Raw genomic sequence first — 18158 nt, 5'->3', positions numbered from 1 at the left:
TGTTGCGATGAAGTTTTGTTTCCTTAGCCTTAGCTAGCAGATCCATTGTGGTCTGGGAGGCTGTGCGGAACATGAGTGTCATGAACATCTACTGAATAGTGCCAGGTTGGGGGGGATGCAATATACATTTCTCACTCCCAGCGCTTCTTCATGAAGCTTGAAGTTAAGCTATGGATGGCTTTAAAAGATGACTGGACAAATTAATGGATGATAGGCTTTTAGTGGCGACTAGCCATGATGGCTATGTTCTACTTCCACTGTCAGAGGTAGTATGCCTCTGAATACCAGCTACTGGGAATCGCAGGTGGGCAGAGTTCTATTCTGCACTTATGCTGCTTGCAGGCTTCCGACAAACACCTGGTTGGCCACTGTGAGAACAGAATGCTGGACTAGATGGGCCATTGACAGGATCCAGCAGGCTCTTCTTATGTTCCCCCACCCATTGCACTGGATGAGAACTAGTTTAACTACATCATTTAGAGGAGGATAGGAGGAAGAAGGGGAGTAACAGTGAAACTGAGAAATCACAAAGGGTCTGAAGGAAGGTTAAGCACAACAGAGTTGGGGGATGGAGCTTCTGCAACATACCAAAATTCCTAGCTCACCACTTACTACTGATCTGAAAGATTTAAAGATCTATTAAATTAAATTCAGAACTATTTTAATGCTAGCAAAATCACCCTTGACATGGATGCAACTGGAATGGAGGCTAAATCTGCTCCCTGCCTCTGCTCACTACTCCACCTATCAAGAATTAAGTCTGTTCCTGCATAGTACCATCCTCGTTTCTGCTCCTTATTCACACAAAGTATGATGGGCAGTTGGGAAAAGGCTTATATGTAATATACAGAAGATAATTTGGAGTAGTTTTTAAAGGCCAGTAAGAAAATTGCTCTCAGCTGCCTTAAAGATAAGACTAAAAACCTCTACTTGAAATACAACCAGATACACCATGTGCAAACTATGAAAGGGTTGCATGTGAAAAATGAAGTACTTGTTTGAACTTTAACCAGTAAGCTTACCAGTGACATGTTGGTATCGAGTCCTTCCCAGCATAGAATGCATGGCATGTCCCATTTCATGGAAGAGATTCTCCATCATCCCAGGAGTAAGCAATGTCGGTGAACTACTAGTGGAATGGGGCAAACTTAGCATAAGGACAACAACTGGAAGCTGGTATTCTCCATTTTCTTTTAGCCTGCCTCCACGTATCGTAAAGTGGCAATCCTATAAATATATATTTAGATCAGGAAACACACTCTTTTTTGTCAATACTTCACCATACTAATATAATTTAAGACATCAGCACAGTTTCAAGCAGTCACAGAATCTGCTTACAATTATAGAATTGTCTGAAATCAAGCTGTTGCACCGTACCGGAACAGATGGAGTGGCTAAGCAAAGCGAAGCCCTTTGGTTTAACTTGATTGTTTGGCATTCTGCTTATAAGTTTGTTTATCGGTTTATTTTAAATGTGGCAATTCAGTTGAACACGGAGATACCGGGATCAAATTGGGTGCATGCTTTCAGGACATAATTCTGCTTTTGAAGCTAAAATACCAACTCAACACTTTGAAGATTTTCCATGATCCCCCCTCCACTAGCAGCCCCCTGGTTCCTTACAAAGATTTCCTGACCAGAGATGTGTTTGGAGGGGCACAGGGGGCTGCAGGATCATATTTTGAGAAGAAGAAAAAAGGCTCATAGTGTTTGTAATGTTAGGGAATTGTTACCTGATAAGGCTTGTCTGGTCTTTGAAAAAAATCACAATAGATGTATCCCAATAATCCTTCTTGTTCATGGACAACTGCCTAAAATAAAACAGGAAAGTACTAAGTGAAAGACCCAATAACCGATGATGTGCTACTGTAGGCCTTTTGGGGGGAACATTCCAAATCTGACCATTTTATATGATTTTACAATTTTTTTCTCTTTGTTGTAGAATTCAGACTACTACTAGGTGATTCAAGTCCCATTCACAAGATTACTAAAGGTTTTAATATACAAGTGCTACCGCTTATCCAAATGGATGACTCATGAAGAAATACAAAAATAACCAATACCTTTTAAGCAATATTTGAGTTTTAAATCTGTTTCACACTACATATATCACAATTAAGCAATATGAGCAGAGATATAATAAGAAGCAGTTATGAAAGATGAGACAGGAATAGTTTATCCACTTTACAGATGTTTGATGAATGACAGCTCCTGCTGTTACTTGGACTTTGAAGTATAAGTGAGAAAGATGACCCACTAGCAAGCATTAAGAAAATGAAATAAAAAGAAGTGAGAAAGCCAGCATGCCCTGGACCTGATAAAACTGCTTTTAAATCTTTTCTTAGTCACAGTACTGATTTTAATGTCCCATTTTCCTACATGCATGTTTTAGATTTTGGAAATACCGTAGAGAAAAGAAAAGCAGGATACAAGTTCAAGCATTAAGATATAAATTAAAGCTGTAAATATTTAATTTGTTTTGCAAATTTGTTTTCCCATGATCTCCTTTAAAGTTTGTTCCAACTCAGAATCTGAGGTTGGTTGCTGCCCATGAAAGCTCATGCCATTTTGCAATAAAAAGCTTATTAAAAGTTAGTCTCAATGTGCCATCAAACACATTTTCTTTTGAAGTTTGTGCAGCTCATTCTTAGGTCTTCGGCTCTTTCAACTTTACGAATTTTTTGCCTGTAGCCATTTTCAAGCTGCTTCCCTAAACATATTTGTAAAATGCAAGGAGGGAGATGTCGCACCAGAATTGAGCCCTCAGTGGCCTTGGGCAAATATTTATCTCAGTCATCACTGGGCACCAAGGAGAAGGGAACTGCAGGCAGTTCAAGCTTGAAAACTCACACCCAACAGCCCAGAATCCTCCTGGCCCAGGAAATCAGATATTACCAAATGTCCAATTGTTTACCACTATCTGACCCAAAATTCCCAGAAATGCTGCCCTTCCTTGATCTAGGTAAGTTCTAGATAGTGCCACCAGAATCCACCTCTTCATTTTGCTGTCTGTTCCCTCCCATTGGCCTAAATGCCTGACATATCTCTCCTTTCTTTAAAATCGAAACAAGAGAGATATTCTTAAGCGCCAACTTGGGTACAAACAAAATACAGTGGTACCCCGCAAGACGAACGCCTCGCAAGACGGAAAACCCGCTAGACGAAAGGGTTTTCCGTTTTGGAGGCGCTTCGCAAAACGAATTTCCCTATGGGCTTGCTTCGCAAGACGACAGCCCATAGGGAAATCTCCGGGACAGCGGGGAAGCGCGTCTTCCCCACTGTCCTCGGACCTCCTCCCGCCGCCAGGCTTCGGAAGGCTGCTCCGAAGCATGGCAGGGGGGCGGAGAGGTTTTTAAAAAACCCCGGACAGCGGGGGACTTCTCCGCTGTCCGGGGCGATTTTAAAACGCTGCCGTCCCGGGGGAGCAAAGTCTTTCGCCCCTCGCCCGCCTTCAGAAGAGGTCCTGGACCTCTTCTGAAGGCGGGCGGGGGGCGAAAGACTTTGCTCCCGCCTGCCTGCCTTCCCGGGAGAGCGGAGAACGCTCCGCTCTCCCCACGGCTTTTGAAGGCAGGCGGGGGGGGAGCAAAGACTTTCGCCCCCCGCCCGCCTTCAGAAGAGGTCCTGGACCTCTTCTGAAGGCGGGCGGGGGGCGAAAGACTTTGCTCCCGCCTGCCTGCCTTCCCGGGAGAGCGGAGAACGCTCCGCTCTCCCCACGGCTTTTGAAGGCAGGCGGGGGGGGGAGCAAAGACTTTCGCCCCCCGCCCGCCTTCAGAAGAGGTCCTGGACCTCTTCTGAAGGCGGGCGGGGGGCGAAAGACTTTGCTCCCGCCTGCCTGCCTTCCCGGGAGAGCGGAGAACGCTCCGCTCTCCCCGACGGCTTTTGAAGGCAGGGGGGGGTGACAAAGACTTTCGCCCCCCGCCCGCCTTCAGAAGAGGTCCTGGACCTCTTCTGAAGGCGGGCGGGGGGCGAAAGACTTTGCTCCCGCCTGCCTGCCTTCCCAGGGGCTTTTAAATCGCCCCGGACAGCGGAGAAGTCCTCCGCTGTCCGGGGCGATTTTAAAATGCTGCCGTGGGGGGGGGGAGCAAAGACTTTCGCCCCCCCCCCCAGCCTTCAGAAGAGGTCGGGGGACAGATTGTCCCCGGACCTGGTCTGAAGTCGGTTTCCATAGGAACACATTAATTGATTTTCAATGCATTCCTATGGGAAACCGTGCATCGCAAGACGAAAAACTCGCAAGAAGAAAAAACTTGCGGAACGAATTAATTTCGTCTTGCGAGGCACCACTGTAAAGCCTTTTTGCATTTAAAGGTGCTATACAAAATGATTGTCAACGTTAACAAAGACAATGCAGGAATTAAAAACAAATAGCTATGAATTGCCCTACGAGGTGTTTTTTGGTGTTGTCAGGGGTTCAGGAGCAGAGGCGAGGGCAAGGGAGGAAACAGAGAGCGAGGGGGAGGAGTCCGAAGGAAAGATGAGCGATGACGACGACCCGAGATCTCCGAGTCTTTCCAGTGAATCAGAAGATTCACAGAAAGGAGCGCCAGTGGCTAGAGCAGGGGGGGAGATTAGGGGGACACCCCAGGTAAAAGGGACAAAAGAGGGTTCAGAAAGCAGCAGTTGGAAATCGGGGCCAACGTCCCCAACAGAGCGCAGTGGGGAGGAAAGGCCCCAGGTATCGGGATCCGGCGCCTCGCCGCAGGGGGGAAGGCATGAGTCAGGAGTGGCCACACCTCCATCGGGGAGCGAAGAAACGGTCAAGCGGAAAGTGGGAGGTTGGGCGCGCGCGCCAAGTTCAAATGCACAGGAAGGCGGCAGAGTAAGCAGCCCGGAAAGGGAGCCAGGTCCTAAAGCCCGCCGCAAGGAGACAGAAGGGTCCGGGGGGTCAGCGTCAGAAGAGTCCCGGAAGGAAGAGACCACGGGGGGCAGAGGGACCCAGAGAAGAAGGGAAAGGCGGAAAAGGTGGAGTAAGGCGAGGGTATTAAGTTGGTGTACAGGAGGCGGGGACTCAGACGGAGCTTCGCTGGTCTAGCTTATAAGACGTAGAGCTGCACGCTGCAGCTTGGAAATGGAAACTGTAAATCAATAAAGACTTTTATAAAGTGAACGCTGGCTAGCGTGATCCTCTGTGAGCTCGGATCTGGAAGCAGCTCTGACAGGTGTTAATTCAGAAAACATCCTTTCTAAGCATCTTGTGCTTTGCTCAACAGTGAACTGGATTTACTTATTATCTTTATTGTTTTTGTACACAAGGGGTCTGAAATTCAGGACTTTGAATTCTTACCAGTTTGCGAACATCCTCACACCACACCTCTCCCTTCACGGTCTGTTCAGCATAAAGAGAGATCCCTAAGAGTTTATTGAACAAGATGTTCAGGCCTTCCATACATGCTCCAAGAGAGAAAAAGGGGCAATACAGGCTGGGTTCAATATTATACCTAAAACATACAAAATGGAAGGAAATGAATTATGAATAGCTACAACACTGTCCCAATTTAAACAGTTTATATCACGCAATCCACAATTAAATGAATTAAAACATCACACTTGCTAGAAATAGGGCATCTACTTGGTTCAACACTTAGGCAGAAACATGGTCTCATTCACGTGGCATGCTAAGGCAAACCTTGACTTAGCATGTCAACACAAACATGTAGATTCCAGAAATGAGCTTGCAGCTGCTTTGCTCGTCCTGATTGTTTTTGCTGCTGAGTGACCCTAAGCTATGCCAAAGTTTGGCTTAGCAGGTCATCCAAACCAGGAGACATGGCTAAGCTCTCTCCTTACTAACCACAAGCTGTAGTCAATGTTTGTTCTTCACCCTAGAAGGTGGCCTACAAATATTTTCAATAAATAGATCACGTGGATTGCACATGTAGCACCACAATTTTATTTTTGCTAGATAAAGGCAAACGTTTCCTGTGTTCTGGTGTTCAGCTACAATATTTGATCCTAGCTACAGTATTTTACAGGGACGTGGGTGGCGCTGTGGGTTAAACCACAGGGCCTAGGGCTTGCTGATCAGAAGGTCGGCAGTTCGAATCCCCGCAGCAGGGTGAGCTCCTGTTGCTCGGTCCCTGCTCCTGCCCACCTAGCAGTTTGAAAGCATGAAGTGCAAGTAGATAAATAGGTACTGCTCCAGCGGGAAGGTAAACGGCATTTCCTTGTGCTACTCTGGTTCACCAGAAGCGGCTTAGTCATGCTGGCCACATGACCCGGAAGCTGTACGCCAGCTCCTTCGGCCAGTAAAGTGAGATGAGCGTCACAAACCCAGCGCCGTCTGCAACTGGACCTAATGGTCAGGGGTCCCTTTACCTTTACAGTATTTTACATTAGGAAATTGACTTTTTAAAAAGCCAGCCAATATCATAGTGTGGTTATACGCATCTATAAAGCAACCACACATGGAATACTGTGTACAGTTCTGGTTGCCTAAAATAAAAAGGGTATTGTAGAGCTGGGAAACTTTCAGAAAAATGCAACCAAACGTTCAAGGATTTTGAGCAATACAGAAATGCATTGTAGCTATGTTCCACTTTTGAAGGTAGTATGCTTCTGTGCACCACTTGCGAAGGTTCGCAAGTGGAGAGAATGCTGTTGCACTCAGATTTTACTTGTGGGCTTCCCAGAGGCATCTGGCTGGCCATCATGAGAACAGAACGCTCTACTAGATGGGCCTTTGGTCAGATCCAACAGGGCTCTTCCTGCACTCTTATGCTAGCAGAGAGGAGCAAAACAGTCCAGACAGGTGAGTTCAAAGTAAACCATTAACTATGGCTCACCATAACCCACAAAGTGAGTCAATGAATACATGTAACAGTAGCCCCCCCAAATTTCTATGCTGCTAGTACTCAAAAAAGACACAGTAATTACCGTATTTTTTGCACCATAACACTCACTTTTTTCCTCCTAAAAAGTAAGGGGAAATGTCTGTGCGTGTTAGGGAGGGAATGCCTACAGGTGGCATGCCTACGGATTTTCCTCCTCTAAAAACTACGTGTGTGTTATGGTCGAGTGCGTGTTATATAGCGAAAAATACGGTAAGTGCTATGAAGTGCAGCAAACAAACAAATGAAAGTAAGGAGACTGCCCCACCCTGCCCCACCAGTCAATGAATTATCTCAAACTTTTTTTTTAAATAAAGCAACAACTGATTGTGATGCAACCTGAATTGTACACAGCTAAAGTATACGAAGTTTGCTGACAGTTTTACTGCTGATAAATATAAACATATTTCATACACCAGGTTCCTTCCAACTCCTTGGTTTCTAGAGGCAAAGCTTAATATGTTACATCAGGATTACCATTGTAATAAGAGGTCCCGTCCCCCCACATAACACATTTCACAAGAAGGTAAATGTAGGATTGAGAAAGCACAGCAAATGTACTAACAAAGATGATAAAATGATAGCGGGCACTGGGTTCTTTATCTGATGTGAAATCCTGTTTTAGATTAAAAGGATGAGTTATGGGAAGAAATCCAATGGCCTTAATCATACAGCATTTGATTTACTAGTATTTTGAAAGGCAAGATACCAAGCCAGCTGCTTTAAACATGAAGTTAAATGGTACAATGCGGTGTTCATTATTCTTCATGAACAGCACGATTCAAATTGAAAAGAAAGTACTGCTAAAGAGCAATAGATGTAGTGTGCCATTGTAAACAATTATTTCTAAGCCTAGATGGCTTCATTCAGTCCAAATAAAATGAAGGAGTATAAAACGGCATTCATTTAAGTTGTACATTTGGAAAGAAGTTAAGACTCTTGTGTATTATGGCTGTCAACAACTTTATTCAAAATCTTTTTGATAGACCTAGTAATTAAAGGAAGGATTATATTTACTCAATATCATTAATCACCGAACATTCAGAACTGTAGCTATCACACGGGGAAATAATTTCTTGCAGCATTCCATAACCATAACATATGCCAATAAAAGGGGGAAATATAATATAATTACCCCATATAAAACAAAGTCTTGGTTTTTTGTTTGTTTGATTGTTGAGCATTTTGAGATTTTGTTTTAACAACCAAAACACTGGAATACATTAGCCAAAGAAATGACTCATTTAAATCATTTCTAGCATTAACTGCATGCCAGACAACAATACTTACAGACTTACAGCTTAGTCCTAAATAGGTGTAATCATTTATTTCTCATATTCTGCATGTCTATGCTTTCTCCAAGTTGCTCAGGGCAGTGTACATGGGATTACCCATTTTATGTTCCCAACAACCCTGTGGCACAACGCAGAGTAAGAAACAGCGATTGGCTTAAGACCACCCAAGGAGTTCTATGGCCAAGGGGTGTTTTGAATCAAGTCTTCCCAATCCAAGACCAACACTATTATCTGCCTCACATGCTGGCTCTCCTAGGTGATGCGTACTTCAGATTGCAGTCCTGAACAGTTATTTGAAGAAAGAGACAAACATGGATTTAAAACTTTCAGATTGTGTGTGTGTGTGTGGATGTGTGCATGTGGATATGTGTGTATGTGGTGGTAGTTCTGCCCACAATTGGCATGCACACACCCCCCCCCCCCACCATGAGGTTTGACCAAGATGAAATGTAGTCCTTGAGCCAAAAATCAACCAATCAATCAATCATAGAATCATAGAGTTGGAAGAGACCACAAGGGCCATCGAGTCCAACCCCCTGCCAAGCAGGAAACACCAGGAAACAATCAATCCTCACCCTTGAGCTAAACAAAACATACTCCCCCTCAAGAATACTACTGTAGTGTACTTGATTAGGATTTTAATATGTACTAACCTTGAATTAATTTGGATAAGGAAATATGATACTGGGAAGATACTAGGAAAGTGATAGGCATTATCAGGTTTTTGAACACTGAACTGAGTGTATAATTACCAGTCCCTTTTTATATATGATATGCAGAATAATTGAACTTCTGTTCTCCATGCTTACATATCTTGAACACATTACATTAAAAAATGTATACATAAATAAAATGTGTTTTGTAAGCCCTCAAGTGATTGGGAAACAAAAGGGATTGGAGGGAAGAGGATATATTGGTCTTCCTACTGACAACTCAGATTCACTGGATTATATTTGTTCTCGCCAGCTTCCTAGTTGCAGTCCTGTCTAATAAAAAGAAACGAATCAAATTCCATATGGTTGACTGCCAGTATGATCCAGAGCAATGAAAGTTGGAAGACGACAAAGGAAAAAGCTGGTTGGCAATTTTGGGTTAAAAGCACTGAGTCAAATTACAAATATATGTAGCAATACATTTCCATTTCGTAATGTATTAGTATTGTTTTAGTGTGCAAGGCTGGATGTGATGTTTTGTTTTTATCATGATTTCAGTGATGGGGGGTTGTGGGGGTTTTTTGTAGAAATGACGGCCCTTGACATATTTCAGAATTTGATATCCAGTGTTCCAATCATGCACTGACGTATTCGTCATGACTGTATAAATGATATGACTACAAAAACATATAGTCAACACAAATGCCGCATCACAGACAAAACATCATTTTAAATGATATATATCTAATCGTAAAATGAAAACTATTGCTGTTCTCTGACGGCAAAGCTAAGAGGCAGCTCATTTTTCCAAAAGAAAACTTGACAAAGCTATGCAAAAAAGGTGGCAAACTGATGCAGGAGCTCCCCCTGGTGTTTACAAACAGAAATGTTACTATTAATAGGCCTGGACGCAAAATCCTGCTGTTCATGTGGAAGGGACTCAGGCTGTGGGACACACCTGTCCCCCCCCCAATTCATCTGTACCCCCTGCACCCCTGAAAACTGACTCCAAGGAATCAAGATGCCTTCCACCTTAGTTTTAGGGGAGCTGACAATGGTGGGAGGTGGGCTGGTAGACTTGCCCAGGGCAAGTTCTTAACCTGAGGTATTATTTCTGGGTTAGCGGAGTCTGTAACCTGAAGCGTATGTAACCTGAAGCGTATGTAACCTGAAGCGTATGTAACCTGAGGTACCACTGTACGTTCACTGACTGTAATGTGTCTGTTATGATGTAAGATGATAAACTAACCACAATATTATTTTATTACAATAGCATAAGGTATCACAGTGCCTCTCTTTAAAGATCAACTGAGGAAATGAATTAATTAGGAATAATTATTGATATGTACATGGTACATATGTGTTTTGCTGGCTTCAGTGTGATTTTTAAAAAAATGTATGTTCAGTATTTATAATGAATATTATCTGGGAAGACACTGGCACATTTTACTTTGGGAGGATTCAGTTATATCAGTTAAAAAATCCAACAGATAGCAGAGGGGTTTAAATGCTTTCCCCCCCAGAACACACACATGGTTTTGGAGAAAGGTGACCAATACAAATAGATTCCTAGCCATATCCTCCTGCACAGAAAAGAAAACTACAACCTGGTAGTTATCTCAGCTCTTATACAGAAAATATATACATTGAAAAGTTGTGGCTGGCAAGTGCAAACAAAAACACACATTTCAAAACAATACAAAAAGGTAAAGAAACAGTGATTTGCTACAGGAGTATATATGATAACTATAGCAGAACTTTTAACAACTAAAAACTAAATATTAGAATGCAAATAAAGTGCTAGATACACCAGTTGCAGCAGAAGGCCATAACACTGACCTCTCAGCACGCAGGACACCACTATGGTATGGATGATCCCAAGGCATCAATTTCTGAAAGTTAAAGCATTCACGTTTTCAAACACATAACACAAATCAAACAAAACAAGTCAGATACAACAGCTTTCTTTCCACAGCAGCAGTTCTGTAGTAACTGTTTTCACAGAGCTTTAGGTGCTGTCTTACCTGCCCTGTACACAACCTGACTATTCGGCTTATGCACGGTGCATGGAAGTACAATTGACAATCTCTGGTCATGTTGTTTTTCAAATGTATATATCACTTCATTGCCAGTGTTAAGGTTTTACATAAAAGTGTATCAACAATAACACAACAAGAAAACAAACAAAAATAAAGTCCAAAGCAAGAATTAAGCAAATAATCCAGGTAAGCACACTGCTAACATCCTAATATTTTAGCAAGCCAAACGCCCTTTGAAAAATTATGGTTTCCACCTGCTATCAAAAGATGAAGAAGGATGTTAGCAGGTGAGCCTCTCTAGGTACAGAGTTCCTTAACTGGATGCTACTACTGAAAAGGCCCTACGTCTTATAGCCACCCCTGTAACAAATGAAAAATATGGGACTAAACACCAAACCAATAACTGGAAGCACATGATACCTGTGTTTCAGTGATGGCAAGGGCTATCAATGACATCAAAGGCAAAATTCAAGATGCTTTTTTTAAACCAACATCTCCTCCCACATGCATCTGCTCTAAAAGGGGCATGTTAATAATAATAATAATAATAATTTTTATTTATATCCCGCCCTCCCCAGCCAAAGCCGGGCTCAGGGCGGCTAACAACAATCAAATAAACAATCAAATAATAACACATTCTAAAAATATTTCATTATAAAAATTAGTTAAAATCAAATTGATGGCAACCGATTAAACAAAGTTCTGTGCAGGTTGCCAGAGGAGGGAGTCAGGCTGCGCCCTGACCAAAAGCCTGGCGGAACAACTCTGTCTTGCAGGCCCTGCGGAAAGATGTCAAGTCCCGCAGGGCCCTAGTCTCTTGTGACAGAGCATTCCACCAGTTTGGAGCCGCAGCCGAGAAGGCCCTGGCTCTAGTTGAGGCCAGCCTAACCTCTCTGAGGCCTGGGACCTTGAGGATGTTATTATTTGCAGACCGTAGGTTTCTCTGTGGGGCATACCAGGAGAGGCGGTCCCGTAGGTACGAGGGTCCTAGGCCGTATAGGGCTTTAAAGGTTAAAACCAGCACCTTAAACCTGATCCTGTACTCCACCGGGAGCCAGTGCAGCTGGTATAATACCGGATGAATGTGCTCTCGCAGCGAAGACCCCATAAGGAGTCTCGCCGCGGCATTCTGCACCCGCTGGAGTTTCTGGGTCAGTCTCAAGGGCAGCCCCACGTAGAGCGAGTTACAATAATCCAGTCTGGAGGTGACCGTCGCATGGATCACAGTGGCTAGGTCAGGACGAGAGAGATAAGGGGCCAACTGCTTAGCTTTACAAAAATACAAAGAAATGACGATCAGGAAAGAATTTACCTACCACTTCTGTGTATTTTACAAAGGAAAGCACAGATTTAACACATCTACATCATTTACAGATGATATGACCGCATCAAAGTACAAAGCAGCAAGTGAAAAGTGGCACTAAGTGAACTTGCCTTGAGCATTCAGGACAGGCAGCTAGAAGATTTAAATATAATCAAATAATGTGATCTAAGACTTAAAAGGCTTCAAGATGTCCACTTGTATTTATCCAACCAAATTTCATTGAGGGGCATTTGAGGTCCCAAATTATACATTGTGAGGCAGAACTATTAGAATAATCATGCAGCAACCCAGTTATTGGAAAGACCGTGGTTTCTGAACAAAAATACTGGAGCCTGCCAACACACAGGCTAGACACATGCAGTTTTTCAAATCTGGCCTCTGCTGCCTTTTCAAGCCTACAAAAACTAATTGAACAAAATGTTTGACATACTCAAGAGAAGACATTACATTTTCCATCTTAAGTTTTGGCTACCACATAAATCACTGTGTTTAAACCAATATCTTCTTTTAAGTGGTTAGTTTCCCTTAGAGAAAAGAGCCTTGAAACCCAACACCGTTATAATATAAAGCCAAGAGAAAGAGAAAGCTTAGATTACGTCAACATAACTCTGAAATTATAGAAAGTATTTTCTCAAACTAGCATTCAACTCATTCAAGTTGGGAAAAAGTAAATGCAAAATATAACTTACTGATTTTATAGGATTTAGTTTCATTTTCATGCCTTTCATCATTTCAAAATCCTTTAGTGTACTGAAAAACAATTTCATCATAATATTTTGTTAAGTGCTTTTCAAAAGACTTTGTAGTACAATACAATTACTAGACAATCATTTGTCCATTTTGCAAATAAAAGTATCTTTCACACAAGCAAACGAACAAAATGTGCCATAAAGAGTTGTGATTCTTCTTTGCTTTTTTATAATAGGTTTTTCAGTAAGGGATAATACTTTCCAATATACAGAAAATATTTGGCTGGTTTCCCTCTTTACATCACTGGAAAATAGAACATTGGTACGTTTACCATGAAAGGGCCTTTTGGCTGACAGTGAGACATCCACCGTTCAGAATATTTTTACAATTACAGTATGACCTTAATCTGTAGTTGATTAGATATAATCCTTTCAATAATCTTGCAGAATTAAGATGGGGTGAATTAATTATGAAATACAAGTGTATTTTTTATTGATTCTACTAGTAATATTACAAAAAATTTTACCTTGCAGCAAGGCAAATTTGTTCTCCCTTTAAATCTTATTAAAAAATAAACTCACCGACTGAATAACTTATCTGAAAGCTTCTCAAGAAATTGCATTACTTTCTCTAAAAAACAGAATGGAAGAAATATTGGTACAGTAGGCAGAAAGAACACTTAAGAAATAACTTATATGCAGCTGTAAACTTTCATCTAGCTTAAAGTAATCTTCTAAATGATTCATAATTCAGAAGTGAATTAAGTCATAGTTTTTAAAAAAGGCTGAATGTAGTGGTTATCTGTTTTATTTACTAAAGAAGCCATTAAGCAAAATTAAACCTGAAATTTCTGACACTCTGGAGACATTAGTGTAGGTTCATTTCCAGCCCTACAAGAACTACAGCAGGTCATAGCTGAATCAACAGAGCTGACTAGTGCAAGGTTTCTGGTTTCCTAATCTTAAAGCTGACTGATAACAATTAAATTGTAATGCAGAAGTTTGAGTATTCAACTTTATTACGGCTGAGGAACCTGCAGACCAACAGATATTGTTTGACTCCAACTCCCATTAGTCACAGCAAGGATGGCCTGGGATGGTGAGAGATGACAAGAATTGTAGTCTCACAACATCTGAAGGGCCACAGGTTCCCCATGCAATGTTCACAGGAACTTTGAAACAATGCAAATATATTGAATAAGGAAGTTCTCTATTAGCAGCAATTAATACTCATGGATGGTCAACATAACTAAAATAACAAGCAGCAACATTTCTTTAACACAACAATTTCACTGAGACATCATTCTATGCAGTGTGTTTCGTATGAGGATGTAATATATTTAAAACATTCTGACACTGCATAAATTAGTGTTTGACTGCATGTTCCTTGGGATAGTGTCCCAGGACCATAGGGTTCTCTGATGTCCCCTTTCAGAGGATGGAGAGAAACAAAGGTCCACCTTTGGAAAGGGAGATCCAGCCTCGTATGTCTCCCCCATGAGACTGTGAAAAGGTCCACATAGTGCCCCTCAGGTGTTGGGAGAGGGCAAATATGGACCTTGCAGGGTGATGTCAGGGGCGTACCAGGAAAGGCTGTTGATCCACAGGATCCAAAGGCATCTCACTTCCCTGAAACAGAGCTAGTGTTATTTCCCTCCCATTCGAATCAATGTGAGAGAAACTGTTTCCAGAGGAAGGGGGAATTGAACATGAAGGAAAATGCTCCTCTCCCACTCTTCTCTCCTCCCATGTACTACTAATCTCTTGTAACAATCTGCACAGCCTGCATTTATCCTGGCATATTTCACAATTAGCATTACCTGGAGTTTTGGCCATTGTCCCCTGAAGAGCCCGATGAGCAAATGTATCATATCCTACTAACTGGGCCAGAAGGTTTCTGCTGGTAAGAAGTTCCTCTAAACAGTGTAATTGCTGAGCATTTGGGTACAGGAAAACCTTGTAGGCAACTTCACGTACCTAAGGTTAATTCAAAAGAAAAGCAATATATGGACAACTATAATAGCAAAATGCAGAAATTGATGAAAAGACATTATTGATGAAATTGATGAAAAGTATTACAGTGGTAAAGATCTAACTGAAGCAGAAGACATCAAGAAGAGGTGGCAAGAATACACAGAGGAATTATACCAGAAAGATATGGATGTCTCGTACACCCCAGGTAGTGTGGTTGCTGACCTTGAGCCAGACATCCTGGAGAGTGAAGTCAAATGGGCCTTAGAAAGCACTGCAAATAACAAGGCCAGTGGAAGTGATGGTATTCCAGCTGAACTGTTTAAAATTTTAAAAGATGATGCTGTTAAGGTGCTACACTCAATATGCCAGCAAGTTTGGAAAACTCAACAGTGGCCAGAGGATTGGAGAAGATCAGTCTACATCCCAATCCCAAAGAAAGGCAGTGCCAAAGAATGCTCCAACTACCGCACAATTTCACTCATTTCACATGCTAGCAAGGTTATGCTTAAAATTCTACAAGGAAGGCTCAAGCAGTATGTGGACCGAGAACTCCCAGAAGTGCAAGCTGGACTTAGAAGAGGCAGAGGAACCAGAGACCAAATTGCAAACATGCGCTGGATTATGGAGAAAGCTAGAGAGTTCCAGAAAGACATCTACTTCTGCTTCATTGACTATGCAAAAGCCTTTGACTGTGTTGACCACAGCAAACTATGGCAAGTTCTTAAAGAAATGGGAGTGCCTGATCACCTCATCCGTCTCCTGCGAAATCTCTATGTGGGACAAGAAGCTACAGTTAGAACTGGATATGGAACAACTGATTGGTTCCAAATTGGGAAAGGAGTACGGCAAGGCTGTATATTGTCTCCCTGCTTATTTAACTTATATGCAGAATTCATCATGCGAAAGGCTGGGCTGGATGAATCCCAAGCCGGAATTAAGATTGCCGGAAGAAATATCAACAACCTCAGATATGCAGATGACACAACCTTGATGGCAGAAAGTGAAGAGGAATTAAAGAACCTTTTAATGAGGGTGAAAGAGGAGAGCGCAAAATATGGTCTGAAGCTCAACATCAAAAAAACGAAGATCATGGCCACTGGGCCCATCACCTCCTGGCAAATAGATGGGGAAGAAATGGAGGCAGTGAGAGATTTTACTTTCTTGGGCTCCATGATCAGTGCAGATGGTGACAGCAGTCACGAAATTAAAAGACGCCTGCTCCTTGGGAGAAAGGCGATGGCAAACCTAGACAACATCTTAAAAAGCAGAGACATCACCTTGCCAACAAAGGTCCGTATAGTAAAAGCCATGGTTTTCCCAGTAGTGATGTATGGAAGTGAGAGCTGGACCATAAAGAAGGCTGATCGCCGAAGAATTGATGCTTTTGAATTATGGTGCTGGAGGAGACTCTTGAGAGTCCCATGGACTGCAAGAAGATCAAACCTCTCCATTCTGAAGGAAATCAGCCCTGAGTGCTCACTGGAAGGACAGATCGTGAAGCTGAGGCTCCAATACTTTGGCCACCTCATGAGAAGAGAAGACTCCCTGGAAAAGACCCTGATGCTGGGAAAGATGGAGGGCACAAGGAGAAGGGGACGACAGAGAATGAGATGGTTGGATGGTGTTCTTGAAGCTACTAGCATGAGTTTGATCAAACTGCGGGAGGCAGTGGAGGACAGAAGTGCCTGGCGTGCTCTGGTCCATGGGGTCACGAAGAGTCGGACACGACTAAACGACTAAACAACAACAACATTACAGTGGTACCTCGGGTTAAGTACTTAATTCGTTCTGGAGGTCTGTTCTTAACCTGAAACTGTTCTTAACCTGCAGCACCACCTTAGCTAATGGGGCCTCCCGCTGCCACCGCAGCATGATTTCTGTTCTCATCCTGAAAGTTCTTAAACTGAGGTACTATTTCTGGGTTAGCGGAGTCTGTAACCTGAAGCGTATGTAACCTGAAGCGTATGCAACCCGAGGTACCCGATATACAGTATCACCCTGTTGCAAATGAAGGGAAGAGACAGTAGGAATATTCACTTCTTCCCTAACTGCTCAATTCCTGGGGTATACAGTTAAAATACCTCCATGCAGACAAATGAATATATAGTTGAAGGTTTTCTTCCATCTCATGTACTTAAAGAACCTAGTTGAAAGTTGGAAGATCCCAGACAGACAAAAAGAAGTCTTCTTCACATAGCACATACTATGGAATTGTAGTGATGGTCCCCAACTTGGATTGTTGGGTTTTCCCAGTGTGAAAAGAACTTTTCAGCTCCCTGCCTTGCTTGTTTGGCAAGGCCCACTCAGCACATCGGCTCCAGAAGGCTAGGGATGCTGGCACAAGACCTCACAGGAACAAGGATGACTCCAAGAGAGCATCTCATGAGAGCATCCTAGAACCGATGTGCCAAGAGGGCCTTGCTTGCATTTAACTTGTGGATTTCAACCAAATGGCCTTCAGCCACATAGGGTTGAACTAAAGGTAAAGGTAAAGGTACCCCTGCCCGTACGGGCCAGTCGTGTCCGACTCTAGGGTTGTGCGCCCATCTCACTTAAGAGGCCGGGGGCCAGCGTTGTCCGGAGACACTTCCGGGTCATGTGGCCAGCGTGACGAAGCTGCTCTGGTGAGCCAGCACCAGCGCAGCACACGGAAACGCCGTTTACCTTCCCGCTATAAAGCGGTACCTATTTATCTACTTGCACTTAGGGGTGCTTTCAAACTTCTAGGTGGGCAGGAGCAGGGACCGAAAGACGGGAGCTCACCCCGCCACGGGGATTCGAACCGCCAACCATACGATTGGCAAGCCCTAGGCACTGTGGTTTTACCCACAGTGCCACCCGCGTCCCCCCCTAGGGTTGAACTAACATGAGTTAAGTGCTTGTAAGATGTGATTGTACTGTACAGTATATGGTGCTGTAATGTACTTCATGTATACATACCAGATCATCAGGACTATCAGCATTGAGACCACTGATTTGGGCATAATTGCCTTCAACTGCAAAATGATGCCGAATGTGTTCTGGTAAAATGTGCTTGTCAACCTTGTTTGGAAGATGAGATCCTATGAGAAATTCATTACACAAATCCAATATTTTGACATTGAGATTTACTGCTCTCCTTCGCTGCAAATGAGAAATAAACAGAGTAATAAATATTTCTTTAAAATATAGTTTCTGTTCACATCTTAAAAAGCTTTAGTTGAGATTCCTGCATTGCATTGGTTCAGCAATCTGTGGAATATTCCCATGCATACATATTCCTTATGAAATTAAGATGTTTTAAAAACTAAGACGATAGTATCTTAACTGTAGAAATTAATACCATGCCATTAAGGTTAAGGATCATTGTATTCTGTA

The 18158-nt window shown here is 42.7% G+C and overlaps 1 protein-coding gene across 2 annotated transcripts in view; it reads right to left on the bottom strand.

Moving 5' to 3' along the window:
* MIPEP (mitochondrial intermediate peptidase) overlaps nucleotides 1-18158 on the bottom strand; it is a 65534-nt gene that overhangs the window by 36077 nt on the left and 11299 nt on the right. For both annotated transcript variants that reach the window (XR_014525073.1, XM_083498898.1), the window contains exons 6-13: nucleotides 17742-17924; nucleotides 14648-14804; nucleotides 13410-13458; nucleotides 12828-12888; nucleotides 10615-10667; nucleotides 5285-5438; nucleotides 1734-1811; nucleotides 1023-1227 (exon numbers count right to left, since the gene is read on the bottom strand). Coding sequence is in view for 1 of the 2 variants with exons in the window: in XM_083498898.1 (XP_083355024.1) it covers nucleotides 1023-1227; nucleotides 1734-1811; nucleotides 5285-5438; nucleotides 10615-10667; nucleotides 12828-12888; nucleotides 13410-13458; nucleotides 14648-14804; nucleotides 17742-17924 (940 nt within the window). In the remaining variant the exon portion in view is untranslated. The remainder of the gene's footprint in view (nucleotides 1-1022; nucleotides 1228-1733; nucleotides 1812-5284; nucleotides 5439-10614; nucleotides 10668-12827; nucleotides 12889-13409; nucleotides 13459-14647; nucleotides 14805-17741; nucleotides 17925-18158) is intronic.

Source organism: Podarcis liolepis (genome assembly GCF_965112155.1).
Source record: "Podarcis liolepis genome assembly, chromosome: 4".
Classification (NCBI taxonomy): Eukaryota; Metazoa; Chordata; class Lepidosauria; order Squamata; family Lacertidae; genus Podarcis; species Podarcis liolepis.
Note: the sequence above shows the minus strand (reverse complement) of the source record. Positions and strands in the feature narration are given on the sequence as shown.